The sequence below is a fragment of the Trematosphaeria pertusa genome (assembly GCF_010094035.1).
Source record: "Trematosphaeria pertusa strain CBS 122368 unplaced genomic scaffold BU26scaffold_1, whole genome shotgun sequence".
Taxonomy (NCBI): domain Eukaryota; kingdom Fungi; phylum Ascomycota; class Dothideomycetes; order Pleosporales; family Trematosphaeriaceae; genus Trematosphaeria; species Trematosphaeria pertusa.
Genome location: NW_022987212.1, coordinates 3,927,911 through 3,939,581, shown reverse-complemented (window position 1 = coordinate 3,939,581; position 11,671 = coordinate 3,927,911). Strand labels below are relative to the sequence as shown.

At 47.3% G+C, this 11,671-nt stretch overlaps 5 protein-coding genes across 5 annotated transcripts; 4 read left to right on the top strand and 1 right to left on the bottom strand.

Moving 5' to 3' along the window:
- Positions 1-428: 428 nt before the first annotated feature.
- Positions 429-2,275, top strand: BU26DRAFT_412310 (putative MFS multidrug transporter; the record flags this gene model as incomplete). The annotated part of the gene is made up of 8 exons (XM_033822963.1): positions 429-580; positions 628-1,073; positions 1,129-1,382; positions 1,432-1,498; positions 1,545-1,628; positions 1,685-1,701; positions 1,755-1,833; positions 1,878-2,275. 8 exons carry the CDS (start codon positions 429-431, stop codon positions 2,273-2,275), a joined length of 1,497 nt encoding a protein of 498 aa, XP_033692022.1.
- A 589-nt stretch (positions 2,276-2,864) lies between these two features.
- Positions 2,865-4,279, bottom strand: BU26DRAFT_558439 (uncharacterized protein; the record flags this gene model as incomplete). Its single annotated transcript, XM_033832563.1, has 2 exons — positions 2,865-3,586; positions 3,637-4,279. The coding sequence occupies 2 exons, from the start codon at positions 4,277-4,279 to the stop codon at positions 2,865-2,867; spliced, it is 1,365 nt and encodes a 454-aa protein (XP_033692021.1).
- A 972-nt stretch (positions 4,280-5,251) lies between these two features.
- BU26DRAFT_33842 (uncharacterized protein) lies at positions 5,252-5,910 on the top strand. The gene has a single exon (XM_033822282.1). It carries the CDS (start codon positions 5,451-5,453, stop codon positions 5,844-5,846), a length of 396 nt encoding a protein of 131 aa, XP_033692020.1. The 5' UTR covers positions 5,252-5,450; the 3' UTR covers positions 5,847-5,910.
- A 175-nt stretch (positions 5,911-6,085) lies between these two features.
- On the top strand, positions 6,086-6,683 carry BU26DRAFT_558438 (uncharacterized protein; the record flags this gene model as incomplete). Its single annotated transcript, XM_033832562.1, has 3 exons — positions 6,086-6,160; positions 6,229-6,387; positions 6,465-6,683. 3 exons carry the CDS (start codon positions 6,086-6,088, stop codon positions 6,681-6,683), a joined length of 453 nt encoding a protein of 150 aa, XP_033692019.1.
- Positions 6,684-8,015: 1,332 nt separating this feature from the next.
- BU26DRAFT_513741 (uncharacterized protein) lies at positions 8,016-8,839 on the top strand. Its single transcript, XM_033827688.1, has 2 exons — positions 8,016-8,372; positions 8,423-8,839. The coding sequence occupies exons 1-2, from the start codon at positions 8,073-8,075 to the stop codon at positions 8,750-8,752; spliced, it is 630 nt and encodes a 209-aa protein (XP_033692018.1). The 5' UTR covers positions 8,016-8,072; the 3' UTR covers positions 8,753-8,839.
- The last annotated feature ends 2,832 nt before the right edge of the window (positions 8,840-11,671 follow it).

Sequence of the window (11,671 nt, the reverse complement as noted above, 5' to 3'; positions counted from 1 at the left end):
CTACAATGAAGCGACTAGGATCGCCAACATCAAGGGATCCGTGCAGTAGTGCCCGCCTTTAGCTGCCGTCTAAGCCTTTTGAGTCTTCGGATGTCTTTTTCCGTCCTCCCGGAGCATTTGAGGCACTGCTCCCCGCAAACCACACAGAATCATCATATCGCAAAATGGACATCCAGGTAGTGCGCAGGACCAATGGGCTTCGGCCGAGATGATCTGCTTATACCCCGCTACCTGCAAGGTCTCTGGTGAATATGCGTTTCTCGACTTTCCGTTCCGTATCCCGATCTCTGATCCCGTTTTCAGTTATTCTTATAGCATCTATTCCTCGATTTAGCTTGATCGCATGAGTGGACCGAATCATGGCCGACGAGAAGACCGCTGCTGAATGCAGGTCCGAGAAAAGCATACCCGAGGACATCGAGAAAGAGATGGTGGGTGCAGCCGCAGTTGATGTTGAAACCGTCCAAACGGAGAAAGCTAGGCCGGCAGTACAAGCCAGTGGCGATCGAGCGGTCGTGTTGATGGATCTAGAGAATGGAATGGTAGGGTGGGAAAGTGCAGAAGATCCGGAGAACCCTCAGTGAGTGATCCATGCTCCGGCTTTCGAGCTCGCTAAGTAGTATCCAGGAACTGGACATGGGGCAAGAAATGGACACTCATGCTTTGGGTGGGGGCCATGTCCACGTTCTCGCCCATGGCATCCTCATTGTGCGCGCCTGGAACGTCCTTAACATTAGAAGAATACGACCTCGAATCCAAGACCCTCGGAACGCTCATGATCTCAATATACGTCCTGGGATACGCAGTCGGTCCTCTTTTCCTCGCACCGTTGTCCGAGATGTACGGCAGAACTCTCGTTATCAATACATCCGGCGCGTTCTTCAACGCTTTCCTGCTCGGATGCTCGTTTGCCCCGGACATGACGAGCCTGATTATCATGCGACTTCTAGCCGGGATCGGCGGGTCAGCGGTCATGACAATAGTGTCAGCCGTTATAGGAGACGTTTTTCAAGTGCATGAGCGTGCAGCAGCATCATGCATCGTCATTGGTACTCCTTCTTTGGCGCCAATCGGTGCGTCGGGCTTCAAATCTAAACCATACGAACTCTGACTAACAACTGGAAATAGTTGGGCCCATTGCCGGAGGGTTCATTTCAGAATACCTGGGTTGGAGATGGGCGTATTGGATATTGGTAATGGCCAGTGGTCCGCTGAATATTTTCATGATATTGTTCATGCAAGAGTCGAATCATCCGACTATTCTGGAGAAGAAGACGAAGCGGCTGAGAAAGCAACTTGGACGAGACGATCTGCATTCTCACTTGGAGATGCGATTACCGCCCCGCGAGGTGCTTGCTCGGAGTATTGTGCGCCCAATCAAGGTAGGGTTGGCTAAACGTTTCTGACATCCGTTGCTGAGGTTCGCTGTAGTTTCTCTTCAGGTCCCCGATCGCTTTCCTCGTCTCGCTATATGTCAGTGTTGTTTACGGGACATTATGTAAGTCCGGCATGAATAAACCACGGAGCATGCTGACCCCTAGAAGACCTTCTCTTCACTACAATACCAGATGTCTTTCAAAATACCTACCATTTCGATCTTCAATATACGGGGCTCGCATATATTGGCCGTAAGTAGCAATCTCCTATAGAAGCAATTTTATTACCACTGACATGATCGCTCTAGTTGGCCTCGGCATGTTCGTAAGTCGCATCTCGCACGTTCTTCGGACGGCTTGAACTCACCTCCCTCACAGATAGCCCTCGGCCTCATTATGAAGTACAACGACCGTACCGTCGTCCGCATGCGCGAAAAGAACAATGGCGTCTTCGAGCGTTCGTAACCCTTTAGCCCTCACCACCCAAGCTAACACTCCAAGCGGAAATGCGCCTCGCAACAACTATGTACTTCGCACCCTTCATGCCCCTCGCGCTCTTCATCTACGGCTGGACTGCCCGCGCCTCCATCCACTGGATCGTCCCCTGCCTCTCCTTCATCCCCTATGGCTTCGGTCTCCTTGGCATCTTCGTGCCCTGCCAGACATACATGGTTGATGCGTTCTTGGACACGGCTGCATCGGCGGTGGCTGCTTTGGTGTGCTTGAGATGTGTTTTTGGGGCGCTGCTGCCGCTGGTGGGACCGAGTGCGTATGAGAAACTGGGATTGGGATGGGGGAACTCGGTGCTAGGGTTTATTACGTTGGCGGTTACGCCGGTGCCCTTTGCGTTCTTGAAGTGGGGTGGATGGATTAGGAAGAGGTATCCGGTAGTAGTATAACAGGTAAACCTACCCCCATTTAGCGCTAACCTCTAAGGTAGAGCAGGGATCTTTCCTATCTTGTAGTAGTAACTAATAACTTTGTAGTGTCCTATTTCGCGACGTCACACTGCTGGGGACACATACCAAAACGCCATTTAGTTTGATAGCAAATACGTAAAGGAAAAGTACTAGTTAGTACTTATTAGGCTGTATTTATAGAGTAGATAGTACCTCTATGTTACTTTCTAGTTAGACGGAGCGCAGCAAACGTAAGAGAGGGAGAAATACAAGAGAGAAGATAATAGGTGCCTAACTTCTCTAGCGTAAGTAGATAGTGTGCTTCTAGAAAGCAACGCAAGGGTGCTTCGAAGTTAACAGGGGAAGCGTAGGCAGAGGCCGCGTTTATTCTAAAGGACCATGCTAATTCTCGGCAAGGTCAAGAGGGCTTGAAGATATTCGAACGCTTTCTTCATTTCTAGTACTACAGGACGTGTAATTTAGGGCATACTAGTGATTCCCGAATACCCTGCCAAGGGATTCGCACGGATCCCGATCCGTAACCAGAGAAGTGTCAGTCCGACAATCCGGCGGCTAGGGGCAGTCAAGACTAGCGGCGGCGAATCTGGTCCAAGGGGTCGCGAATGGAGTCCCCGGTTGCATTCCGCTCCCTAAAACCCGCGCCACGGCGGTGACGGTGACGGCGACGGCGACGGCGGCCAATACCAGCGGCGACGACATTCCACTCACAATATAGAATCGTGAGCACCATAAGCGGCTCGGCGCAACCGCAGTCGTACTTCCCTCCACGGTCCCAGTCGAAGCTCGCCACATCGTAGGCGGCCCACTCATCCTGCTCCTGAAGTCCATGCAATGCCTTACACCGATAGCAGCACGCCTTTGGCACGAAATCGCCGCTAAAGGCAAATACCGGGATGCTTGGATTCCTTAGAACATCGGGCTTCCAACCGTGCCTCTGCTTGAGGGTTGCTTCGCGGTGTACACGGAGCTTTTCGGTTCTGCCTTCGACTCCCCTACCGCCGGCCCCGCAATGCTCCTCATTCTCTTTTAGATTCGCGTTTTCCTGTTTCATCGTTGCTAAGAATGACTGGAGGACTGGGTCTCTTCCGGCTAGTGACTTTAGGTACGCATCTCGGAGTTCCTTGTAGATTCTGCGCAAGTACGGCACGTCAAAGACGGGGTTCGTATAGCCAAACATCATCTTATCCCCATAAAAGCCCGCTGAAAATGTCCGCGAGGAACCTTGGAATTCCCCGAGATTGAGTGGGGCATAAACGACGTTGAAGGGCTTTTCGAAAGACCGCTTTGCCTCTATTCCATTAATTAGTCTGCGTATATTTACACAATCAAAAGAGGCTCACTCTTAAGCTTGTCTTTGAAGTTTTTGACAGTTGGAGATCTGGCCACAAGGTCTGTGTACACTAAGATCCCGAATGGCGAGCGGGCGGGAATGCGGCATGGTACCTTTTTCCCGTCTGCAGCAAACGCATCGCGGAGATCTGATAGCGCTCGCTCCGCCGAAGCAACGGCCTTTGGGTGTCGTTCGTCGTCGTTGAAGATGTCACTGCTCTTTCGCACACCCTCGCGCACCACTTCGACCATCCCTTTGACCAGCTCGAGGAGAAACAAAAGCGCATCCTTAAATTCCGCCATAGCGTGTCCCCGCTGTGCGTCTAGCGTTGAGATTCCCGCTATGATATTCTTGTGTCTCTCGGCAACTTCGAAAAGCTGATTGATCATCTTAGCGACATCGTCGATGCCGAACCCGTCACGCTCTTCTGGGCGGATGGTAATGTTAGGCCACCGCACACGTGAATCTAGCTGATACAGATTCAGATTCGGGGTAGGTGGAGGTGGAGGTCGGTTAATATCGTCTTCCATAGCACGGTATTGGGCAGCGCAAGCTCGTGTAGATGCGACGGCATCTTCTTCCAGGGAAGCATTGGAATGCGCCGGAAGTCCGGTAATGCCGTCTCGCGGGCCGCGATCAAGTTCGTCGAGCATATCCGCCGAAAGGGGTCCAGGAGCAGCTGACGGTTGGGAATCTGAAAGACAAAATGGGATAGCGGGGAGGCGCGAAGCACGTAGCTAAATTTGGGCCGGTAGCGCATTAAGATATTAGTTCTTCGGTTTATCAGGTCCTTTTAGCTTTCGCTTTAGCATGACTCACGGTCGGGCCAGCGAAAGAGATTCCCGGAGCATAAGTGTTCACTATCCATCACGGCAGCGCGGGCCATCCTAGAATCAACGATGTTGCGCGGATGCCCAGGGATCTGCGGGCGGAAGAGATAGTCAGCAAACTGTGACTTAAACTTTAGTTGGACACGTGAAGGCCTTACCGCTGAACCCCCTCCTTGAAGTCAAATGCGGCGCATAGCTTCGTTCAGTGAGCAGTGGGTTGACAAAAGGTGCGGGCCGGATAACCGCACGCCACCGCTTCTGTTGGCACGATTTTTTGCTCTGGGGGTTACAACTGCCCAAGGTCTTTCACTAACTCTTTGTCTCCTTAACAATCGCACGCACGACTGAAGTACCCATCAGAGATTCTTTGCGACTCTGCACGGTTCTGCCTCTTCGCCTGCAAGTATCAGCAGGCTGAGTATTCCAATGCCTTTTTAGTGATGCTTAGACTTACTCTATTTCTGGGATATCAAAACGTGGCCACTACATAGGGGCTCATATTGATGTTGCGGGTCCTCTTTCCTTGCGGATTGAACTTCATGACCAGCTCAACCGCAGGAGCTTAGCTGGTTGCGCCAGAAATCTCTCATCTTGAACTGTTACTCAGAACCCTACCTCTGATCTCGTAGAGGTGTAAGGTCTGATTTGGGTAGCTGTGGCGGCCAGATACATAGCAGGTCAATATAGGAAATACTCTTCCATGAAAGTTGATTGCGTTATCGAGATGCAGACTCGTCCAGAGCTGAGAGGTTACGTCGTCATTATCGTCAAGGGGCTACTATCGCTCAGGACCGACAGTGCGTTGCTAATAGAAGTCTAGAAGGCGTGGAGTGGAGCCGTCAAGGAGAGACTCACCTAAGGCGCGCAGCCTAATCAATATTGACTTAGACGGCGACAAGATGTTGATATCCGTTCTTGTGGCTGTCAACGCTTCTATGTTCAGGAGTCTTACTGCGAGATCTCGAGCACGGGACAGGATGGTAAGGCGAGAGTGATGACGTCCAAAACCATATCCAACTGCACACTTGGAGTCTTTTCCGTAAGTTCGGTGGAGCTGGTCTGCGGGGTTGCGGCGTCAGCTTCGGAGAGATCATGGAGGTCCAAGTTAAGGCTCACCAACATGCGCGTCGAAAAATACCACCCGCGAGAGCATAAGCGGCGTCCTAGATTTTTGTCTTCACGCCTCAACGGACAATCCGGTTGTGTGCGCTTTGTTCAATGCGGAAATCATGTCGGCTGGGAGCTTCTGGATGTTGCCGAGCGGGTGAACGTTGTTTTCGGTCGTTTGAATGTTTCATCACTCGTCTCACTGACAAGTGCGAGCTTTTCGTGCGCGACGTTTGCCCAGGATATGCCCACAACACTCTACTCAGACAGCAGCAGCGGCTAGAGGAGCTAGGCGTGCAGTCGATGTTTCCAGTTGCGCAGCCGCAGCAGAGGGCACATCGACATGGCCTCGATCTCCGAGATGTTTGCAACCCCCGCTAGCCCCTCTGCCGGTAGTAAAGGACTACGTACTACGGGCGCATAGTCTTCCGTGATTTGGGCCTAATTCGCACGATAGCTAGAAGAGGTCGTGCGAGGCGGCATTTGCTTAGCCCCAGAAATGATACCACTAAGCACAGCACGATGGTGCTTGAAGATATGGTCGACCACAAGGGCCGGCTGTTGCATGGCATCCTAGTGCCAAAGCAGAATGCCTGGGTGGGCAGTACGATAAGACTGTACTGGAAGTGCTGATGGCATGAAGCTTATGACTCTAGAGACGATAGCGGTGTTGGTTTGCTCGCGTCGTAGTGGACCTCGAAGTCGACATGCAGGCCCACAGCCTCATCCCATCCATGAGGGAGATCAGAGATCGGTATCAAGTCGTTTGCCAACGTTTCCTAGTTCAAGACCCTCACGATGAGATCCCTCAAGATGAGGCACCGGTCTGACTATAACATCGAGCGTAGTGATGGCCTTAATCTCCTTAGGTAATATGCCTAATTTTCGTCCCACTCGGTAGGAGCTCGATAGTGTCGCCGGCATCTCCAAGAACACGTGCGTGTACACTGTCCTGGGCGACGAAGCTCTCGGTGACGGGTTGGCCCTAAGTGACACTGCGGTGCTGAACTCGGTGCTCATATTCTTTGCCGCATGCTCGAGGAGTTCGGTTGACCTCGACGTCATCCTCGACTTCATAGCGAGCATGAAGCCGAAGCTCGAGCAGTCGCAGTTGGGGTAGAAGGTTGTGTTGAAGTTTGTCTCCCAAAGTCTTGCATGTCATACTCATCCGTTTAGTTGGCTTTAGCCAGGTGTCTACGCCGTTACCGCTAGTAGGACTGCTCATCGCTATCTTCTCGGCAGGCAGGGTAATGGGTCGATAGTACCGTTGGTCGTGGCACTGGAAGGGGATAGGTTGACAAAGGGAGCAGGAGGAGAGCTTTGCAGGGTACCGGGTCTGCGTGGTCGAGATGGTGTGGTATTTTTGGCAGTGAAGGGCACCTCAATCCACTCAATGATATATGAGGCAGGGTAGACCATCGGAAACCATCTTTACGGGCTTAATGATGACCTCCATGATATCCACAGTTCTGGCACCCTTCATCCCTAGGGTCAATTAGGTCTAGAAGTCGGACTCAGGCCTGGGGACGGGATGGTCTTGGTGCTACCGCTGTCGAAGGATGCCTCCTAACACCGCGCTCCGTCCTCATACCCCTCCCATTTGGCCGCCGGCAGCTTTCTGACCTTGGTGTTGATGTAGAGGTTGTCTGCAAGTACGGTGTAGCCTCCGAGAGAGACAGTTCTTCATGAAGGCGGTAAGGAGGGACGCGAGCAGCATAGTTGTCCCTTATTGCGTAACTACCCGCCGAGATGCTCGTGCGGGTGAATATCGGCCGGTATCAACCGGGACCCCCTCGCCGTGCAGAAGGCCTTTGCCATCGCCATATAGTTGGCCGCCTGTGGACGGTTAGTACCAGCTCCATCATCGTCGACGTTTAGACTAGCTACTGCCGACCGGACCGCTCTGCGCCATCGATAACTCCCACGCAAACCCAACGTCACCTGATCTTGTCAGTTCGAGTCTTTCGGAGAGGATGGTGTAGGTGGTTGGCGACTACACCTGGGGCTTGTTCGACAGAAACCTCGCCGTCACCGCAGCAAGCGTAGGTTCGAATCCTGCTCCTCTCTCAACTTTCGCCTTCAACGCTGCAGAATTTTCATTGCTGGACAAGGATCCTTCTTCATTGGGAAAGGACAGGCGGGGTAGCGGCCCACTTCCTTCAAGCAGCACCAAATTGAAGAACAAGAATAATTGTATAGCTCTCAGAGCCAGGCCAATTCAATGAGTTGAAGTCAAGTCAAGTCGAGTCTTTCGGGGCCAGCGGGGAGGTCGAGGCGTCCAGGTGTCGAAGTATCGAGTCCCGTTCTAGAAGATCGTCGGTCATCTGTTCGTGTCTAGGTGAGCTCGGCGAGCGGCTGCGGTCCGTGGGGAGCCGCCAAGTTGGTTTCGGCTGCAGTCCGTGCGCGGCGGCGCAACCGCGCAGGTCGTACTTAGCCTTATTCCTAACCCATCGGAGAACCGAAAGTAAACGTCGGCGACACGACTTCTTACCACGCCTCCTCTACCATCATGGCATCTAGCACCAAAGTTCCCCTAAGCTTCGAAGAATTCTGGGCCCGCCGCACTGAAGAGTACGCATACTTTAACGAAACAAGCCTACGCAACTACCTTCAGGTCCTTGTCCGCATAGAACCTGAGCCTATGGAACGCTCGAGCACTGTCAGAACAGTCAGTGGTATGCTACGTCTGTATGGGGGGACATGCCGTATGCATATCGGTCATGACGGCAGCCTAGAATACGCGCTGAAAACGTGGAGGGATCGAGATGAGGACGGTAACTTCAGGCCCTTAATGCGGTGGTTTGAGGAGGTGACTAGTGCCGTCTGTCTCTTCGTGGTTTCCACGCTGACCAAGTACAGATTACAGCTACGAGCAGCACTGAGCATGCCTCGGGGGTTAAACGCGGCTTTTTATTTCTTGGCCACGTGCTATCGCGGCCACGTGGCGGTAACGGCGACTGGACTGATACTAAGTCCTACTTGTGCTCCGAGCTCCTCGACGGCAATGCACCCGGAATGTTCTGGAGACTCGAGGACGCCGCACCCGAAGACGCTATTGGGGCATTGGAAAACACTGTGAAGGCATCTTTCATAGCGGAAGATGTCGTTGGTCTGGATGGGGATACCAACATTAACTCTGCACCTAAAAGCGAACTGTTGCTGAAGGCCTCTCAGCGGACGTGTCCGTAAGTACTGGGTTGTGATTGTGTAGTGTAATGAAGCATGATAAAGAAATTTGGGTCGCGTTCACTCGCGATACAACGACGTAAAATCATGGGGATAATAGGCGAGTTAACGGCCTCGGATCCCGTCATTAGCGAGGGTGGCCTGTTTCCTCCTTGCCGTCCTCACGGGTTAGTTTAATTAATAGTTTTAGCAAGCTGTGAGGGTCAATTCCCGACTACCTCTCGGGGACCCCTCGAGTCACGTGATAAAATATCTACATCGTTCCTCTCCGAGACTTCCATCCTCTTCAAGGATTAGTCTCATATCAATTCAGCCTGTTTACAGTCACTGAGCTCTCCTGCCACTACTGCCTTCACACAAGCACAGTTAATTTAAAGGCATCGCCTTCTACTATTCGCATCTAACGAGGCTGTTAGTTCCCTGTAGCAGGGGAGTTTCCGAGGGCGGATATTAGAAGATTCGATATTTAACAGGACCTGACAAGGGCTGCGCACGTTCCCCCTTAGCGCGTAAAGGAGTTTCTTTAAAACTATCCCTACTTTAAAGAGAAGTCTTTTAACAACAAAGGGAATTCTTTAAAATACTAAAAACACCCTCTCTAATTCGATATTTTCTCTTTAAAATAAATAACTTTTCTTTATAATTAAAAAAGATTTATTAAAATAACGTACTTTATCATCGAACCGACTATATTATCGAGCCGACCACTTTCTCTTAGCAACGAAAATCAACGAAAATCAACCCGTTTTTCTTAAATAACTAAGCAAAACCTTAATATTTTTCTATAAAAATTTATATATATATTCCTTATAGTATATTACACCTTATATTAAAGTTGCACTAGAATATATTACGTAATTAAAAAGCTATACGTATTAAACTAACTTTTAAGAAAAAATCTACTTTACTTCTAGTAAGTAGTATTATATCTCTATAATAATATATAAAACTTATAGTATATAGTATCTATAACGTAATAAAGGTTTCTAGAAAACTTTTATAAAGCTAGCTCTTCTAGATATAGCGTAATAAGAGATAGAAGTTAGAAAAATATCTTTATTAGAGTTTTCTCTTCTAACTATAGATATATATAGTTAATCTAGCTATATAAACTTATTATTTTATAAATTATAGTAGGCTTTAACTATATAGAGCTTATTAACTAATAATATACTAGCTTTAAGTAGTTATATAAAAGTAAAGCCTTTTTAGTAGTATTATAAGAGCTAGGTCTATAGTCTCTACTACTATAAGCGTCCCCAAACACCTAGCTAGGTAAGTTAGCTACAGGCAGCACTGTCTCTACAAGCTGTAAGAATAAGAGGTGCTAGCAGAGTAGGTTAGGTTAAATTTAGCTATCTAAAGGTAAGAAGTAGAGAAAAGGCTCTAAAAGGCTCTATATATAGAGGTACTAAGCGCTAAGACGCTAGGCTAGGTTACGTAATAAGATTATATAACCTAAGGTTATATAACCTAAGGTAAATCTCTAAACTAGACTATTATATTACTCTCTCTTATAGAGAGAGCTTATCTCTAAGCTCTAAAATATACCTTCTAGGTTTCTCTTCTTCTAAAACTCTTATATTATACTCTCTACTATCTCTTTTAGCTTATAGTAAGTATATTTGTGTTAGTTTTAAACTAAAAGCGCTTTTATAGCTACTACCTTTTCTCTAGAAAGAAAGAGGCTTATTTTCGCGTTAGTAGAGCGGCTTTCTTACTAGCTTTCTTCTTAAACTATGCTATAAACTTAGCAGAGTTCTAAATTACTTAGTAGCGTCTTTGCGTTACCCTTGCGTCTTCTACTCTTACAGGTTTTAAATTCTCCGCTATCTTCTCTAGAGTCTTCTCTTTTTTATACGCCTTAATCTAAGTATCTAATTATAATAGTAGCTCTAGCTTCTCTAGGTATACTACGTAAAAGTCTCTTACTTTATAGAAAGCGTTAATAAAGCCTATAGTATTATACTAGGTAGAGTTAGAATTATAAGTAACTTACGCAGCGTAGTATTAAAGGCGATTTTAATAAAGATAGCTATCTAGAATTTTATATACAAGCTATTCTAGATTACTATTAACTTTAATAGGTAGCTACTTAGACTCTACCTACTCTAGTAATAGCTCTAAGACTTTTTTTAACTAATTAGTGTAGAAGACGTTATGTATATGTATATACGTAGGTAGCTAGAGCTAGAAGAAGTAACTCTTTATAGTAATAATTAGGTAAGAGCTATATATCTATTAATTTAGCTTTATACTAGACTAATCTATTAAAAAGCTATAAGGTTTAATATAGACAAGGTTACCTACTATAAAATTAGGTTTTTAGCGCTTTTTATTTGCTTAAAGCGCCTATCTAGCTTGCGCTTTTACAATATTACTTTGTGTAATTTTAGTAGCTTTTTCTACAGCGTTGTATTGCTTCTTAGTAAAATTCTAAGCTTTCTAGCGTAAAAAACGCTTATATAGTATAGAGGCTTTTATTATATACTTCTTCTAATTCTAGTAGTATATTAGCTAGTATCTAAATTTAATTTTATATACTATTAGTTCTATAGTTTTATATAGCAATATAGCTTATACCTAATCTATATAGAGTAGAAGGTCTAACTAATTATTCTAGTAGTAGTTAATAAATAGACGTAGACGCTAATTAAGATATTAATTAATAATCTCTATATTTCTATTAGTTTGTAAGTAGTACGTAGTAGAGAGCTTCTACTTAATTTCTATAAGCTAATAGAGCTTATCTATAAAGGTAGAGGTAAACTATAAGCTATAATCTAATATAATAGATCTAGAAGAACTATATATATACTAGATATATTAGTAATATAGCTCTACTATACGTTAAGCTATAATTTTCTTATAGTAGAGTAGAGAGAAGCTCTACTTACTTAGCTAATTTATAATAACGTATAC